The sequence below is a fragment of the Myodes glareolus genome, chromosome 21 (genome assembly GCF_982192425.1).
Source record: "Myodes glareolus chromosome 21, mMyoGla1.1, whole genome shotgun sequence".
Classification (NCBI taxonomy): Eukaryota; Metazoa; Chordata; class Mammalia; order Rodentia; family Cricetidae; genus Myodes; species Myodes glareolus.
Window position 1 is genome coordinate 33,214,696 of NC_142046.1, and position 19,197 is coordinate 33,233,892.

The window sequence follows — 19,197 nt, forward strand, 5'->3', positions numbered from 1 at the left end:
AAGAACTGGGAACCAGAAGACTGTCCTCCCGGGAGTGCGGCTGACATTGCTTGCTGACCCTTTGCCCCATGCTGGCAACGCCTGGTGTCCTGAGCACCTCCAGAGCCTGGTTCTCAGGTGACTCCCCAGCCTGAGCCTAGGAGCAGGGCAGAGAACAAGTGGGCCTTGGAGGAAGGCAGGAAGCACAGCACAAGTGTGGAGAGAGGATGGGAAAGGTCAGAGAGCGCTGCTGGGATTGTGTGAGTCACACCTCCTCTCCAAAGGGTACCCGCCCATGGCCACCTGTAACACCGGTAGCCACTCTTCTGCGCACTGTCCATTCCGAATTATGTTGTGTCAAAGGAGGTTTGATAAATGGTCCCAAGTGCTCTGTGGGCAGACAAGGTGGACCTGCTGCATGTGTCTGATCCCCAGGAAGGAAAGAACCAGTTCCTGCAAGTTGTCCTCTGTCTCCATGTGCATACTGTGGCACCTGGACACACACACACGCACTACATACATACATCCACACACATACATGCATGCATACATGAATGCATAGATATAAAAATAATAAAATAGTAATATAAATATAACCATATAACATGTAGGGTTTTTGACTGTTTTTTTCTTTCTCACTGAGAGTAATCCCAAGGGAATTTATTAAACTTGTTGAAAATACAAACAATCTGTTCCTTTTTGTTGGTGCCCGCTATTCCATAGTATAGATGTACCACAGTTTGTTTAATCCATTCCCTTATTGATAGACATTTGAGATCCTTACAGGTTGGGTCATTGTAGGCTGAATGTCCTATCTCTGAAGTGCATGGGACTAGGGATATTTCAGGTGTTAAAAGGTTTTTGGATTTTGGAGTATCTGTTTGTATGTGGTGCAATATCTTGGGATGAGCCCGAAGTCCAAATGCCACATTTACTAGCTTCATATGCACCTTGTAAATAGCCTGGGAGACTTTTGCATAATTGCTGGAGGGAATTCTACACAGTCTTTTCAATGCAGTAACTGGTCACATGAGGTCAGGTGTGCAATTTGGAGAGCTGCTCCAAAGGTTTAGATTTGGGAGCATTTTAGATTTCATATTTCCAGATCAGGAGTAGGCAGCCTGTTTAAATGAAATCGACTGGGTTGTATGCAGATTTTTGTGTGTGAATACAAGTGTTTGTGTCTCAGGAGTAAATTTCCTGCTGTAAAATGCTGAGTCATCAGATACTTCGTTTTAATTTTTTTCTCCAGCTCCAAGATATCTCGAGAACCCTTTTAAAAATTAATATATTATAACTTTACAGGATTCTTTGCTCCATCTGAAATCGGTGTGTTTTTTTTTTCTCTTGGTTTTTGCAGCCACTCCATATCCTGGTGGATTTAAATGCTTCACCTGTGAGAAGGCAGCAGACAATTATGAATGCAACCGCTGGGCCCCTGACATCTACTGTCCTCGAGGTAAAGTCTCAGCAGACAGATTGGGTCCCCAGAGCACTTGAGAGCGAGTAACCCTAAAAACCAGGGACATGCTTGGAATCACAACCGCTCCTCTTGTCTGAGGCTATTGGCAGATCTTTTAGGCAGATGCATAATTCATCCTCCAAGACTCTCAGATACACAGGGACCCATACGATCGTTCCCTTTCTCATGAAGTGTAGTTGGAGCTCTACGGGAGGTAGCTGAGACGGCTCCACCCTGGGGCCAGCCAAGTGTGGAGCAGTAGAGAATGGGCAGCTTGTTTGCCACTCTTTGAAGCCTTCATCCTTAGTCGCTTCTTTCATGTAAAGGATGAATCGATGCTCATGTAATGATTTCATTTATTGCCTGTCTTGCCACGGTCTTACATTTCGAGACTGTGAAAGCCGACATTCTAAATGCCATCGCCGCATCAATAAAAAAAAAAACAAAAAAAAAAAAAACAAAACTTGAACCTTTTCAACTGCTAAGTTCTCTTTCAAGGACGAGATGGACTGCAGTTAAAGCTTGAAATTTTGATCAAAATACTCATTGGGAAAAGAAGACACATCCTATTTATATCTCTCTTTTTAGTGAGTGAAAACGATGCTTCTATCCAGCTGTGAGGTCATGGCTAATTGACTGTTTTATTTTGTAGGAAAGTCGACTGGTTGAGTGGGGGTGGGGGTGTGGACTATGGGGTACTCCATTGACAGTTGTCTTGGCAGTGAATGCTTTCCACTGTAGATTTAATTCAGATATGTTAGAATGACGAATACAATAAATGCATTCATTACTTTTCAACATAAGGCAGGACTCCTCATGTCTGGTACAAAGAATGCCCTTTGCTAGACTGGCATTGGGAGAGCTGGGACAGTACTAACCGATAGAGACAAGCAGTTCAAACTCTTTAACCTTGATCTTTCTCCTGGGGCTTTCTGGAAGTATATAGAGAACCCACTGAAAATGTATGCCCAGCCTGTGCCTGTGGCTCCCAACCTGAAGCATGATCACTGCCCATGCTGTGACTTATCATAGCACAGGGATATGCTACCATTGTCAACTCTCTGACTCATCCGCCTAGCAGATCCATCAGGCCTGAAATGGGCCCAAGAACTTGCCTTTCTAAAGCGTGTCCATGTGAGCAGACTCAGCCATATCCAGAACCACAGTGAAAGACCCCCCGAAGTGAGGAAACTCTCACTCAAGTCTCAGGATAACACGACCCCTCTAGGAACTCACAAGAGACTGTCCTTGTTGCAATTACATGAGGTTTATTGACAGGACAGGAACCAGTGCACTGGGGCCGAAACTCATTTCCCACGCAGGGGTAGAGTTCGTCCTCCAGTAGCTGGGAGAAGGGGTATTTAACAGAAGAAATCATAACCCAATAACCCAAAGTGGGTAGGGAGGGTGTCATTAGAAAATTCCGAAAATACTAGTGATAATCACAAGGGGGTAACTCCCTGTTTCTCAAGATTATTCTCAAGATTATAATCTAACTTTATGGTCAGCTTGTTCCTGGAACAGAGTCACTGAACTGGCTAACCTAGATGTTTGGTTCTTCTCTCTCTGCTAGATTGTTTTGGCTCTACTCTTTCTGCTAGAGGGGTCTGAATTTATCTGGGTCTTTCAACAGCTCTCCATGAATTGAACCAGGCTCAGAGTTTCGGGTCCCGCATCAGTATCTCTCACTATGCCTGGTGATTCTGCGCCACAGTCAAGGGTTGAGAACTACTGGAGGCTCCTTTACTTCCTAGGAGGGAAACGTCTCATTTCTAGGCTCTTGTTGAATTTTAGGTAGTGATGTCAGGGGGCCTTAAAAAATTATGGGGACAAAGAAAAGATGATGCCGGTGAAGCCTAGCTTAATCCTAAGGTAGCTGTCTTGCCACATTGATCACCCACACCCTGTCACTTTCCTTCTACAGGCATTGCTTTGTTCAAAACGAGGCAGTGTTTTCATGTTCTGACTTAGCTCTACAGGATGAACGTTTGGATCAGTTGTTAAAGGGCCAACTGAACCCCTGATTCTCAAAAGTGGCTGCACCAGGCCAGTAAATGCTTGGAAGCACTGGTGCCTGGGGTCCTCCCACAGGTCCGCCTTTTTACTGGCGTGGGTGGGTCCGAGGACAGTGATTTTGGAAAGCTCCCTGAGTGGCTTAAATTTGCATCAGAAGTTGACAGTTGTCAACAGAGACTCTGGACAAATCCAGAAAGATGTGCTTTAGGGCTGGCTGCTACTAGAGCAGATCTGGCCAACTGGCTTCTAACCTTGTTGCCATTTGCGAGAACATGATATCTGAATCTCAGGAATTTGAAAAACAAAACAAAAACAAAAAACCCCAAAGAACCAGGAACTCATTTCCCACTGCTTTGAAGGCCTTGCAGTCCCACAGCAAGGTTCTGGAGAGTTCAGGGTCTGGGGAGTTTGATGCTCTGCTTCCAGTGTGGCACCTTCTTATTGCGACCTCCCTGGGAGAGCCGCATTGTGTGTTCACAATGTACGGCCAGATGGAAAGGAGCAAAGCCACCTTGTACAGGCCTGTAAGGTGTCCCTACCCCACTCATGAGGTCGGCTTTACCTTTCTGGCTTCACCTCTCCAAGTTTCCACCTCTTGATGCTGATGGATCGGTTACAGTGGCGGAACTTTGGAGGATATGTTCAGCCAGGAGCAGCACATGGCTGCTTAGGACGGACTCAGCAGAGCATACAGGGCACAGGAAGGCATGTGAACTAGCATTTGTAGACGTTAGCAGACAAATCCCTCCCTGTCACAGAGGACGAAACACAGGTGACCAGAAGCACCGTTCTGGACTGCCTGTCTTGGTGCTTTCTTTCCAATCAGAATCTCCCTCTTCGAACTCCAGATAACTGGAAGAACTGAGAGGTCTTTACACAAGGTCTTTACAGAAGCTATCCCTTCCCCCTTTTCCGGAAGCTCCCCTTTTATCTTGCTGTTCCGTAACTGCGTGGGGACAAATGCAGTTGTACTCTGAGTCCATGACATAAAGGAACCAGGCCAGGCCCCTGGGACAATTACGCAGTGGAAGATAGGAATCTAGTTTCTTCTTTCTAGGAGCAGACAGTTTACCCTGGGAGATAAGATCTGACCGTATCGGGTGTTAGACACAGCAGGTGAAAGTTAAGTGCCCAGACCGGCCTTAAATGCTGTGGGAGCTGAGGGCCGAGGAGAGCAGCTGGGCTGAGGGGACAGTTGCTCCTCACAGTAGGAAGCTGTGCAATTCTCCAGCTAGGGAAAGGACTTAAATATTTCAGGAGACGACTCTTCCCGAAGTCATGCAGGGCAGTGGTGTGGACACTGGACTTTCCGTGTGTGCCCAACCGCCAGCGAAGACCTGGCCGAAGAGTAGGACTGTGTGTATATCAAGGACAATTAATAGACACCAGAAACTACAGCAATGCCCTTTTGAGTACCTTTGAGCCTCAGGGGAGGGCGGGAACTCAACGCCTCAGCCTGAGAAGAGGTGCAAGTACAAGACTCTTGTGTTTCTAAGTCTAGGTTATGTGAATGTCTATCAATAAAACTAATAGCCATGTTATTGAAATGCGGCTTCCTCTGTCTTCCTACATTTGTGCTGTCTGCTTACCATGAGTCTAAAGTGACCAGAGGTGACCAGCAGGCTTAGTGAGGGCTGCTGAGAGGTTGCTTGGAAAGGCGCAATGCTTCCTGCAGCATCTCTGGGTCATTGCGTGCTTATTTTGTGACATGCTTAGCTGGGTTTTAGTCATCACAAGGTTGAAGGTGAAAAACCTGATTCCGGCTGAGCATTTGATCTTGTCTGTGTAGAATGAGGCCACACACCCAGTTGCTTGGGGGTGGGGGTGACTAAATCTCAAGCTTTCAGAAGCTGGATTCTGGAACCATGGGTCTAGCATGTCACAGCATCCATCTGAGACGGATGGAGTTGACACACTTGTGCCTCCGTACTGGTCCAGCATATCCCGAAGAAGCCTGGCAGTGACTAGACTCTTTCCCAGGAACAACAGCAGCATAGCCAGCTGCCGCAGGCTCACTGGAGCTTCCTTTCTGAGTGAGAGAAAGTAAGAGTTTCCTCCTCTATCACATTATTTTGCCTCTCTCACTTGCAGATTCATGGTGATTTCTGCTGCAGTGAGAGCCTCTAAGTCGCCCTCCGTTCCCGACTCCAGCTGCCGCATCTTCTGCTACACCTGTAATTTCATCACACTCCTTTCATACCTGGCCGCTCTTCCTTGGTTTTTGTAAACAAAAAAGATATTGAGATCTATTGCATGAGAGACCAGTTGAAGGAACAGTGGATAGAAAATAGGCGGTGAGATTCGTGTCGTTCCATCACAGTCGTCTTTGCCCATGGCATCTCTTTGTTGAGAGAGGAACTATATACATGTTTATTAAGAGTTAAATGGCAGTTCAGAGACCCTAGCCTGGACATGTTTGGTCCCTTCATGAGGAAGTGTCTCTGCCTCCCTCAAGACTAAATCCGACAGAATAGCAGTAGAAAATGCTATGATGGGAAACATGTCCTCTGCTCCCTGCTTCTCAGCTGACCACTGTTTTCTTGTGAAATTGATTCAGTGAAGATGTCCTATGGTGGCTCTTTCTGAATGCTAGTCTAGTGGGGACATGGGTACGGTGGGCAACAGAAATGAGATCCCAGTTTAACTAAAGAGAAGCCCATGGCGCCGTATTTCTAGGGAAGACTTCTTATTTCCGTCACTTCTTAGACAGGCCAGTCCCTGGGGCATCCTTTTCCTGATTTACTCAAAATACGAGTGAGAGTTTCTTCTTTATTTTAGGCAACTTTATATTTAGGATATAGTCCTCCAAGGCATCTACCTTAATTTATATCAAGATATCTCTAGATCGCATGTTAACTCGAGGGTTTGAAACTTCCCAGGGTAGGAACACCAGGATCTTACTCGGTGTGTGCTCTAGGGATCTTTCCCTTTCTGGAGAGTTCATTTCTGCGTCTACAAAGGTATCCTATCCAGCACCTTTCGCTGCTAAGGAATGAGACGATTTTCAGATACTCCCTCTTCTCATAATACTGCCATGATAAATGGCCAGTTTTAAAGATATCTTGAACGTTAAAATACAGACATAGGAAAAATCCAAAGTGAACACCTCATTACCTTTACCAAGTTGAGGTTTTGATGTCTGCCACCTATGTGAAGCCGTGAAACCCTACAGATCCCTCCGTCATTACATCCCCCTCCGAAAGGGCCACTAAATTCTGTGTAAATGCAGCTCTATAGGATGTAATCCTTGCTTTCAAGCAGTAGTAAGTGCAGACTTATGGTGTTCTGTGAGTTCGTCTTTCTCACAGATGTTCAGGTCATTATGGGAATACACGAAAATTGATCTATTCTGCTATGGTGGGCATTTGGACTGTATGCAGTTTTGAAGTGCATTAATATTCTTCTCTGTCATTTGGTACCTGCACATATGAATTCCTGACAGGTCTATTCGGAAAGTATGGTTGGCGGGCATGGGCAGGCAAACCTTGGCTTCACCAAATACTGCCTAATCATTGTTTATGGTTTTTTGTGTGAAAGTTCTTGAACTCTCACCATCTGCGCACACAAACATTGGCTACACAATGCTGGCCAAACTTACTATTGACAGAAACAACAGAAGCTAGAACTCCATAGTATTGTTAAATATTAAGTATGAATAACTGCCAGCATTGACTTCCACTCTGAGCCGGTCAGCCTCATTTTTTCTCCCCTGTTGCTCCACTAGCTCAGAACTGGGTTTGTGCATCCAACCCCCTGATATGGACTAAAACTCTGCCCTGCTCCTCTACCTGTTGGCAGCGGGTTTTGCTTGACTTTCCAGCCTCTGCCCCTGTGGGTTTCTGGTTTAACAAGTGCCCAAGGAAAGACCAAGTCAGGCCCAACCAAATGAGCTTTCCTCTTCTTTGATTCCTTACTCTTCAGATCCTCTGTATTTTAGAAACTTTCATCAGACTTTTGTAGTTTTAGCTGCCTCTTATCATTTTAAGCTTATTGTTTGTATTGATACCAGAGTGGCCACCTCAGCAAGTAAAATTCTTCAAATTTTTCTTTCAATACACACACACACACATACATATATACAAAGATATGTATGTGTGTAAGTATTATATATAATATGTGATATAATTAGATAGTAGATATATAATTAGATATTGTAGATATTTTTTTAGATATTAGCTATTTCATCCAGATATTTTAACCCAAAAGTTTTGTCATCTTAAGTAAGATTATTATTAGTAGCAGCAGCAGCATCATCACCATCATCATCTTATCAGTAGCAGCAGCAGCAACAACATTATATTAAGAGTATCAAACCTACTCCAATTCACAATGGTTTTGTCCAGATATTTTCTATTTGGTGGCTTCAGGTGTGCTATGGTTATGAGTGTGACATATACTCCATTGAATTAGGTGTTTGAACAGTTGGTTCCCAGCTAGCGGTGCTGTTTTGGTAAGTTCTGGAGTATTTAGGAAGTGAGGTAGCTGCTGGTGCTGGGCTTATGGATTAGAGTGGACCCTGGTTCTGGTCTGGCTTCTTGCATCCTGATTCACTGAGATGTGAGCAGTCTTAGCCACGCACTCCCACTGCCACAAACTCTTCCTGGCCTTCCCTGCATGATAGAACCACCTCCCTCAAACCGTGAGTCAAAATAAATTCTTCCCAGATTCTTACACTGAGTATTCTGCCACAATATGAGAAAAGTGTCAGATGGGCGGCATCTGCTTCATGCTTTTGCCATCTTCCCTTTATTTTAGCCACTGTCTGCTTCAGTCTTGTTAATCTTTGCTACTGTTTATAAACCTTCCCAGACACTGTGTGCGCCATTGCCCAGTAACAAGCACATGCTTGCTGAACTTCAGTGATTGAAGGGAGGGTGTCCTCATGTGTATGTGTCACCCTGAGTCATTAGGAAGTGTAGACCATAGCTTGGTGATGTACACCTGTGACCCAACACTTGAGAAGCAGAAGAAGGAAACAGGAGCTTCAAGGACAGCCTGGGCTACATAGATCTGTCTCAAATAAAATATACTAATTAAAAAAAAGTATGGTTGTTGTTTTTGAGAAAACAGGGAAGGGATAGTCTGACGGTTTGCCTAAGAGGTACAGGAAAACGGCGACTAGTGTCTGCTTGGGCTGATGAGCACCTGTTTACTGTTAAGCTCTGTCTGGGGGAAGAAAACCCATAGCTCCAGGTAATCCCTCAAGATCCTTTGATAGGAGCAGGACAGCCAAGAAGATAACCTGATGCTTAGATGCCAGCGGCTGTATGGTTTCTGTGAGGGCGAGCAGCCCATCCCTTCATGGGTCACATTTCTTTCACTGGGAGAGTCCTTCTGTTACTGATTTTGAATTACAGTGGGCTACGAACATGGGAGAGCAAAACAGTGTAGCCTTCCCCACAAATGGAACTTTCCACAGAAGCGGAGCACTCCCTGAGAAGTGAAGTGACCCTTTTCCAGAAGCTCAGAAGCCTCTCTTGTGCTTGTCTCCGTCCTTCCCACAACCAAGGGGTCACTGCTGCTGGAGGAGGCATGCGTCACCACCCCCGTGTAGAAATTCTCACCCCTCAGCCCTAGGGATGGGACTGCTTGGAGCTAGAGTCTTAAAGCAGTGATTAAGATTACAGAAGGTAGTCAGGTCAGTGCTGATCCTGTATGACTGGTGTCCTTGTGAGAGGAAACTGGAAGCCACACAGGCACTGGGGAAAGATGATGTAGAGATGTGGGGGTGGGGTGGGTAGAAGACCATCTATGAGCCAAGGAGCACAGCCTCAGAGAAAAGCGTGACTCCAAACTTTTAGCATCCAAAACTTAAGAAAAACTTCGGTGGAAGTCCATTTCTTTGGTAGCTTTTATAGTAGTCTTAAAAAACTAATATAGCACCATCCTGATTTCGAATAATATAGATCAATTTTTCCTTGCATTAGCTTCTTATTTTTCTGATTTTTTTTTGCTCAGTGTTATGTGAGGTATCCTTATCTTATTAAAAAACATTCCATTCATTCTTTCTGTTGTATGAATACACACTAGGTGCAGTAATTTATTGAAATTATTTATGTAAATTATTACTGTGGGCCTTTCTGTAGTCTCCAGTTGTATTTGTACAAATAGTTATCTATGGCTATGCTAGAAATTTAATTTCCTCTTAGCATTTTGTGTGTGTGTGTGTGTGTGTGTGTGTGTGTGTGTGTAACTTGTGTTGACAGAGTTTACATGGATACACTCATAGTAGATCTTAGCAAATAATTTTCCCAAGTGGCTACACTGTACAGAATTACAATTCTCATAGAAATGCTGAATAAACTACACGAGATCATTTAAAGTACAGACATGGTAGATAATTTGTAAATTTCACAGATCTAAATTTAAATGTTTTAATTTGATTAAGCTTTAAGCAGAAGAGCTTGGCTGGACATGGCCTTCCCATAGCTACGTCTGTCTTCATAGTAAATTAAACATGTGGTGAGTTGTGCAAGGATCTGTCACATGTTGTAGGAGTGTAGTCACCAACAGGAATGAACCCTATTCTTTATCTAGAACAGTAGATAGATCTCATCCAGGATCCTGCCCACCACAGGATTGGTTATGGAGTTCTTCATAGCCGTCTGGCCGGAAAAGGTCATATGGATGGCTAAGAATCTTATTGTGCATGAAGCAAAGCATTCTCCTAAGTATAATTACGTAGCCCGTGATACCAGGAATGCTGATGCTTTCATTCTGGAGAGATGACATCAATGCCCTTTTCTGCTTCCCTTATGAAGTACAAATAAAATCCTGACCATTATATAGGAACCAAAAAGAAAAAGAAAACTCTGAAAGGTGGAGAAAGAGAAAATTGCAAAGTAGCTATGACCTTCAGGACCTGAAGGACAACAGTGCTGTAATGGCTTCCAGGTGTTCTTTCTAAACTTGGAGCTGAAGAATAAACCCAAAGTATCACTGACACAGGCACAGTAAACTCTAGCAAAGTCGTCCTTTTGCCAGCAAATAGCCCTGGAAGGAGGCAGCCTAGAAAGACAGGAAACTGTCGTCCTTTTGCCAGCGAATAGCCCAGGAAGGGAGGCAGCCTAGAAAGACAGGAAACTTCTGTGTAAGAGCCATTACTCTCAGCAAACTCCACAGACAAAACTGTAACTGCACTATCCAGCAGAAAGGAATGGAGAGTCCACCCTTCCGTTCATGGCAGGCTGAACTGTAATGTGAGATGCCCTTCTGTATATGTGTTGCTTTTATTGTTTGATGAATAAAGCTGTTTTGTCCAATGGCTCATCAGAGTAAAGCCAGGCAGAAAATTCAGAGATATAGAGAGAGAATAGGCATGTCAAAGAGATGCCATATAGCTGCCGAAGGAGAAAGATGCCAGAACATTACTGGTAAGCCACAGCCTCATGGTGATTCATAGATGAATAGAAATGTGTTAATTTAAGATGTAAGAGCTAACTAGGAATGCACTTGAGCTGTTGGCTAAACATCATTGTAATCAAAATAGTTTTTATGTGATTATTTGGGTCTGGGTGGCCAGGGAAAAAAAGTGAAGGCACAGTCTCTGATTACATAATGGCACCCAATGTGGGGCTTGAACCCACAGCCCTAAGACTAAAAATCTCATTTACAAACATACGAACTAGAACTTGTGCGATAGTACTGAGTTCTTTCTCCCTACCTCTTAGGATGGTTGCAGAGATGGACAAGTAATGGACTCTTCATTCTTTCTGGGCAATTATAAGGTATCCCCCTATTGCTAGCAGAAACCATGGTGGTAGACTTCAGGCTTCTGGGTTCACCAGCAAGGGGCTGCCTCCACCCCATCTGGGACACTGTAAAAACAAGCTGGGTAGAGAGTCAGAACTTTGCCTCCCATTGGCTTTAAGCCCCACCCATTGGCAATAAGCCCCACCCACTGGCAATAAGCCTCACCCCCTACTCTGCACAGCATCTATAAAGCCTGTGTGGGGAGCATTGGTCAGCCCACCAATCTCAAGCCAGGTTTCATGAGCTGTAGGATGCTACAGCATCACACAGAAATGTCTAGATTTCAGTTTAAAAGTCACCCGGCATCCCAGGAAGGGCTCAAATTGAACAGAGAGCATAACGGGCATCTGACACAACTAACTATAAACCCAGGAAAGCTTTACTGTGGCTCGCAGTTTGGGAGGTTTGAATGTTACTTGGTTAGTTAGTTGGTTGGTTAGTTGGCCCTGTTGAATTTCAGGCCTTCAGCTAAGCTGCACATTGTCCTGGGAGCCATGGTAGAACAAGCTGCTCATCTTACAATGGTGGTGGTATGCGGGGATGGTTGGAGAGATAGACATGCCTTAACGACCTAACTCTCACACAGTTCATTCACTTAAAGCTTCCATGACCTCCTAGTAACACAAGAGGCTGGTGAAAAAGGCATTAACATGTGGACTTTTGAGGGACACTACAGATCCCAACTATCACAAATGAACACCAAGCTGAGGTAGAGATGAAGAATTACCTGATGAGGAATTTAAGTCAATGGCAATAAGAAAAATGCTTCAATCATTATAATTATCCTGAAAATAACAAAGAAATCGGGAAAATATGAGAGGAGCCAAATGAAAATTTCTGATTGTTTAAAAAACCATGGCTGTGCTTGAAATAAAAATGTCCAGCGGGTACCCCAACAGAGTCGCAGCAACAAATGAGAGTGCCAGTGATCTGTAAGCAGAACCATAGAAAGTACTCAATCTGGAGAGCAGGAAGAGAGTGGACTGGAAGGGGAAGTGAGAACTGAGAACTGGATCTCAGGGATCCACAGAGCTGAACAGATGTGCCGGGAAGGAAACAGTGATTCTCAATCTGTGGGTCATCACCCCTTTGGGGGCTTAATACCATCAGAAGACACAGAAATTTACATTATGATTCGTAACAGTAGCAAAATTACAGTTATGAAGTAGCAACAAAAAATAATTTTATGGCTGGGGAATCACCACAACATGAGGAGCTGTATTAAAGGGTCGCAGCGTTAGGAAGGTTGAGAAGCACTGGCCCAGGCGTTTGCAGTCTGTCAGCTTTCTGCCGCCTCCAGCTCCTGTTCTTGCTTTCCTGTCTAGAGACATACACCTAGCAGTGCACATCGTTTGATGTGAACATGGGAACAATTCCACATTGAATGACATCAGATTTGTAAGGGAGACCAAATTTTACTAGATTTTTGCCAAATTTTAATGAGATTGTTTTCAGGAATGGCCGAGGTATCAGGCATGGAGGCAGATGTATGGAAGTTCATCTGTATATTCCTAACAATCCAGCCAATGTCTCCAGGTTCTTTAAGTAAGCATAAATATTCATTACTTCAAAGGGAATTCAAATTTTACACACTCGTCAATTTCCTAGACTGTTACTCAGGCCTAGACCAGGAAGCGATAAAGTCTTGCAGTAGGAAATGTATTATGCAGGCATTTCAGAGAATTTAGAGGCTCATATTTGGAGGGAAATCTGAGTTGCTTCCAGCATTTCTGGTTCACATTTTCTGGGACGGTAAAGGTGTCACATTCCAGGCGGTGCCTTCCAGAGATTGACACGTGGGAAGAGAATCGGGGGGAAGCATGTTATTGTTTGTTCAACACACATGTGAGGCGTGGTGGGACACTGGCTGTGCTCAGGACATAGATAGAAGGAGGAGACCAAAGGTGCGGAACCAGGAGTTTGATGAGGTCACGTGAGTGAAAAGAGTTTCAAGAACAAAGCAGGAGAGAACGTCTACATTCTGGTGAAAAGAGACATTGGAAGAGAAAAGACCAGAGACAAAGACAACCTGGAAGACCTGTCTGAGATCTAGGTGGGAAATCCCAGAGATGCGATTCACAGTTGAGTAGGAACTGCAAAGAGGTCCTGCCCCTTAGGGCGCTCAGAGCAGTCACTGCCTGGCCAGCAATGCAGATGTGAACTGCTAGTGCACAGTAAAAAACCGAGCAGGCAGTGTGCAGGCAGGGGCCACCAGCCCTTTGATTTCTAGTAGAATTTGTAAGGCTGTTGTTACAATTCTTTGCTTCCCATTCATTTTTAGGCACCCGGGGAGTTGTTTCCTGGTATTGCTGTAAAAATTAGACATCTTTGTGTTAAACTCAAACTAGCCGAACCACAGAGCAGGGCAGCTCGGAGTAAGCGTTTCCCTCTGGTACAAACGTCTGTAATGGCTTAATCCAAATAACGCCTGGTATAATCTGTTGACTCAGTTTCTTCTACTGGAAACTATATTGGTTAGTGAAAATGCTTTTAGCTATGAACTGGTTTTAAATTTCAAAATGTGACTGAGGAGAGAGAGGGAGAGACAGAGACACGAACAGAGAGAGTTGTGAAAATTACACTTTGTGTTTTTCAGTTATGGATTAAGCTGTCTTTCCCATTTCTGACTTTACCATGAGTCGAAGAGTTTGGCTTCTCAACCTCTGGGAATTCTATGCAGTTGCAGACTATGAGATTTGAGAGGCTGAAACTAACCTGGTAGAAATTCAAATCCATCTTTTATCTTTTAGATAAAAGCCTTTGAAATCCTTTTAGTGTGAAGTTATCAGCAGACTTGATTCTCATATAACCTCATTACCAACCCCGGGGTTCTTCAGAATGCAGAGCGAGCCATGCTCAGTGACTAGGACTCAGTTTTGATCGCTGCTCCTGCTCAGTGATAAGCCGCCTGTGGTTCACCGGGTTCTGCTCGGGAAATTCCATCTGCAAGCCCCAACACACCCTTGGAGATCCCAGATTACGGCGCATATTGAAGGCGCTTATAAAATGTGCACCAGTGAAACCACTTCAACTTTATATTTGAGCATTTCCAACCCATATTTAACTGCAGAACCTTTTTCTGCATTAACATTTCATGACTCACCTAGGGCTTTGCAAGCTAAGAAGTGGAAAGGCCTTTGAGAAACTGCTGCTTCAGAGTGAAGGTCTCTACCTTAGGAGGCGATGGCGATGTTCTCAATCTGTCTTTGTTTCACAGATTGCGCTTGATGGTGTCCCAACATTTTCAATGAACTCCATTTTCCTCTCAACACAGATAGACAAAAAATTAGTTTGTTAGGTGTTAGGGTTTTGCATATTTTCCTGAAAAAAAAAATATTCGAATCAGTGTGGGAACTGGAACCACATGGCATTTGAAGGAATAAACCTCCTATTGATGAATTAATGAGGAAAAAAAGATGAAGTAAAAGTTGTTGGATCCAGCTTACCAATTGCTATCTTAAGGCTTACTTCGACCAAGCTCATTCATTACTTGAGGAACAAACCTAGTTTCCCAAACTGAAGCTTGTAGTGACTTACTTCCTCCATCTGGGTGTGATCTTAACTGTACACATTTACATTTTTAGCTGCACAGCCTCTGGCAGCTGCTCAGGTTGCCTGCACTAAGCAGAGCCAGGAGATAAGAACATTCCTGCTTTTATTGCTTTCTACAGCATTTGAAGTCAGGGTGGGAGTGGAAAAGGTTTACTCATCACAGCCATAAATGTCCATTGGCTGATGCCAAAGAGGTAAAGCCGTCCTCTTTGGAAGATGGGGTAAATCTCTTAGGCTTCTGGTCTTCATTTGTTAAAGCTTGCAGATGAGGAAACCTGCCCCCTGTTCACCCAATAGCCAGTCACCTCCACCTTTAATTAGAGGCCAGGGCTTGAGGGAATTTGCCAGGTGTAATGCTTTCAACTGTTCACCCCCAGATGACCTCACTTACCCTAATCTCCAAGAACTCCACAGGACCCTGAGATGTCTTATGACTGCCTGGGTCTGACTGACTCCAGGAAACAGAATTCCAGGCAGGGTGCATTGTGGAGACAGCACCCCAGACAGAAACAAGACATCCACAACAACGTCACCCTGGGCAAGGAGTTGCCATTGGTCAGATTCAGAGGTGATTCTGGGTCCTGTGAGTCGAGCATGCCTAGGGAGACATTTAAGTCCCCGAGTTTCCATGATTTCCGAGATGTGTCAGTGTGGTCTAGATGAGCTCATTCCCGGGACCTAATACCTTACGCGTTCTTCGTTGAACACTAGCTCTTTGATAAAAAAGCTGCCAAAATCATGACAGAATCTGATGGGGGAATTTTTATTGCCTAATAAATAATCCCATGGACCATAATTCCATATTAGCAACTAAATACCCCAAATGTATAAAGCATGTGGAGTGAGAGCCAAGATACGGATGAAAAACGGCCAAGTGACACTTCTCGAGAATTATTCATCTCTTGTAATGTGAAGGGGGGAGTGGAGCACTCTCCTGCACCCAGGCTGGTGGAGCTGCGTGCGGCCTGCAGGCCATAAATAATGACATGGGCCATGTCGCTTTTCCTTGAGTTCTCTGTGAAACCCTGGAGGAAACCTCAAGCTTTCTTCCCGGGATGAAGAAGGGCTGTAGACAGCCACCGTGGCTCTCTTCTGCCGGAGGGGCATGGAGATCAGAGGACGGGAAAAAGAAGTTCCCAGATTCAGAGACCTCTAGGGTTGGTCCGTTCCTGAACATTCTCCATCTGGCTGTTCTGGTGGCCAGGTTCGTGCTTTTGTGGAGAGTCACTTTTGCCAACAAAATGGATCCGTTTCTAATTCTTCTGATGTTAGATGGGAACACTTCACTGCTGGGCTCCAGCTCAGCTCAGGTTCAGGTCCTGAGATGGGGACGTGGTGGTGGGGGGGCGGGCAACAAGGAAAAATTGTGACTGCCAGGTGGATGGTACTCAAGCGGCCCCAGTAGCCCAGACCATCTTTATTTATACTTAAATAGAGTTTTTCTTACCACGGTTACATCAACAGTTTTATTATGGGCTCCTATTTTTGACTTCTAAGAACTATCTCATATTTTAAGTAATACATCATAATCATTATGAAAGGCCCCATTGTTCCCCTTTATGTTTTCCCAAATAGACTTTCCCACCTCCTACCCAGTCGTATTCTAGAGTTCAGCGTTTTTGCAGGCTTAACTAGATATCGAGCTGAACACATCTTGTTCTTGCAGCACTTACGTCAGCTGGCAGCTACTTGCGGTTAAAAAGTACTAGACACAGGTACAGTGCTTTAAGGACAACAATATTCAAACCCAAACAGCTTTTTTCATGTCTGCAACAGTTCCCTCTTCTACAAGAGGGTCCCCATGTCTCAATCTCTCGGTAAAAGGCAGCCTTTTATAAGGCACTCATACGTACCCAACTGTGTCTTTTGAGTCAGAGAAGTCCCCAGGATTAGGAGCTATAGTTAGTAATTCCAAGATAAGAGATTTGAGAAGCATTAACCCCTGCTGAATCTTAGGGGGAACTACTTAAGAAAGAACAGAATTTCCAGGAGGAAATTACAGCTGTTGCACGTGTGACCGACAAAGGAGAAGTAAAAACTGCCCGAAGAATCAACAACACAACGATGGAGAAAAGAGTCTGCAAGCTGCACAGGTTTTGCAAATTCCTATGCTGTCCTGTGGACTACTGGTCCCTGCCAAGTCAGAGTCTGAGTCTGTTTCCCTTCACTGGGTGCCTTGCCCAGAGGAAACCCATTGGACAGGCACTTATATGCTAATCAGAGCCAACACTTTACACACACACACATACACACACACACACACACACACACACCCCGCTATAATCTTCCATCTTCTGAAAACCTGTTGTTACCACCCTCCCCCAACTTTTCTCTCTGATCACTCCCTTTGAAAACCACTACAGCTCTAACCACCTGTAAGCTGCCATCCCCTGAAAATAAAAATGAGAGCAATGGTAAAATGTGTGGAAAGGCAGTTCTGCCATCGCGTCTTGCTTTGGGGGGACTGTGATGGACAGACAGACCAGCGTTCTGCAGAAGGCCATCCTCTGCCTGCGGGAGGTGGATCTTCGCATGGAGGTTGTGCCCATCCTATGCACTGTCATGTCTTCCTAAAAATCACCTTGGGAGAGCGTGGCAGCCACTCAGAGTTGTCATCTAAGGAAGCAGGAGACAGTTCTTTTGATAACTTCCTGAAAGTGAAGGTTCATCTCATTATTGGGGTCCATGTTTAGGAAAATTCTCCATTGTCATCCGAGTCATTTGACGTCTGGTGGGAGAGCTACTTCCTTCGAGATCTGGTTCCCTCCGCCATCCTCTGGTGCCTATATTTAGAGCATTTCATGTAAAGTGAATTTGAGGGGCGTCCAGGAAGACAGCCTGCTGTGTTCTTTTCCATCAGGCAGGACTCACGTATCGCGTTTCCCATCTCAATGAAGGGTTGTTTTCTCCTGACAGACACCAGATACTGCTACACTCAGCACACCATGGAAGTCACAGGAAACAGCATCTCTGTCACCAAGCGCTGTGTCCCACTGGAGGAGTGCTTATCCACGGGCTGTCGAGACTCGGAGCATGAAGGCTACAAGGTCTGGGGAAGCATTAATTCCCGCTCCCTTTAGTGGATTCTCCAGGGCTCATTAACAGATCTTCCCCACCCATTCCTACGTAGGCTCTGAAAATGTACTTGTTTTCCTGTTTGCTTTAGGAGATTACAGTGCGTGGCTGGGCAAAAGACAAGCAAATGGAGCGTATAAGGTCTTGTAAAGAGGATGGTGAAGGCATAGGCTTTTTCCTCCCTTAGAAGAGTCTGGAGAGGTCAGGGACCACTCAGACTCATCTTCATAGAACATGGCGGATACTCCGTCTTCCGCCTGAGGCAGCAGGAGGCAGTATAGTTTGATAACTTTCTCTAGAACGAGGGTGCATGTCGTTCTTGGGGTCCCAGTTTAGGGCAGCGCTCCATTGGCACCAGAATCATTCCACAGATGATAAGAAAGCCACTCCTGTGGATTTATTCCCTTTAAACACTAGCTGGGCCTGTGGGAAATGAGTGTTGGGCTGTCTAGGACGGAGACTATAAAGAAGCCAGCTTTGCTTATCCCTGGAATCTTGCTTGTCCTTGCGGTGCTCCAGCGCTGACTCTGTGGTCTTAATCTCGCACACTTGGGCCTTGACTTGACATCTACCCACCTGTCAGGTTTCCCTGGGGTTCAGGGAAACTCCCTTTCTCGTACCATGGAACAGCCTTGCCATCAGTAGCTGCTTTCATTCATTAGAAGCAGAAACAATTTTTAAGCTACTTCTCAGATTCACGAAGAATTTAAACACCACCTGCCTCCTTGTTACTAATTTGAAGAAAGGTCAAGTCAAGGTCATTACCTGACCCCTCCAGCAAGCCGTGTGTGGCTCTCAGGTATTATTGTGATCTTTTTTTCTCCCAAGAGGAGCACAGGAAATCTGAAGAGGTGTCAGTTGCTTGTGTTACACAGCTAGTAAGAGAAAGGCTGAAATTTAAACTTGTCCCTAACTTCTGGTCTCTCTTCTCAGTATTATGCTATTTTGGGGACTCATGTTGGTTGTGGTCAGTGGTTTGCATTTCTCCTGACTAGTAACTATAGGATAATAACCACCTTATGAATCTGATTCATCTGGGATCTTGTTAAAATTCAGATTTTAGTCCTTCACTTCTGGGGATGGTATGAGATTCTGCACGTCTGACGAGCCTCCAAGTTGGTGGTGTTGAGGGTGCTGGTCAACACAGTGGGGAACCCTGGCCCCAAATAACTTCTGTCGATGAATCCTTGGATTCGCTTCTTCCATAGGCTTCAAGGGTAAAGTGATATAAAGCAAGAGTAATTGAATAAATGAAAACCCTTCAGATGTCTTCCACTCAAGAGAATAGAGTTGACTATATCCATAGAATTAATAGGGGTAAACATTCAGGTTCACAGGAGCCGAGTCATTGCCACTTAATC

At 44.7% G+C, this 19,197-nt stretch overlaps 1 protein-coding gene across 1 annotated transcript in view; it reads left to right on the forward strand.

Annotated features, from left to right (window-relative positions):
- Lypd6 (LY6/PLAUR domain containing 6) overlaps nt 1-19,197 on the forward strand; it is a 125,763-nt gene that overhangs the window by 103,047 nt on the left and 3,519 nt on the right. Inside the window, exons 3-4 of the mRNA XM_085681139.2 lie at nt 1,340-1,438; nt 17,678-17,808. Of these exons, the coding sequence (XP_085537265.1) occupies nt 1,340-1,438; nt 17,678-17,808 (230 nt within the window). The remainder of the gene's footprint in view (nt 1-1,339; nt 1,439-17,677; nt 17,809-19,197) is intronic.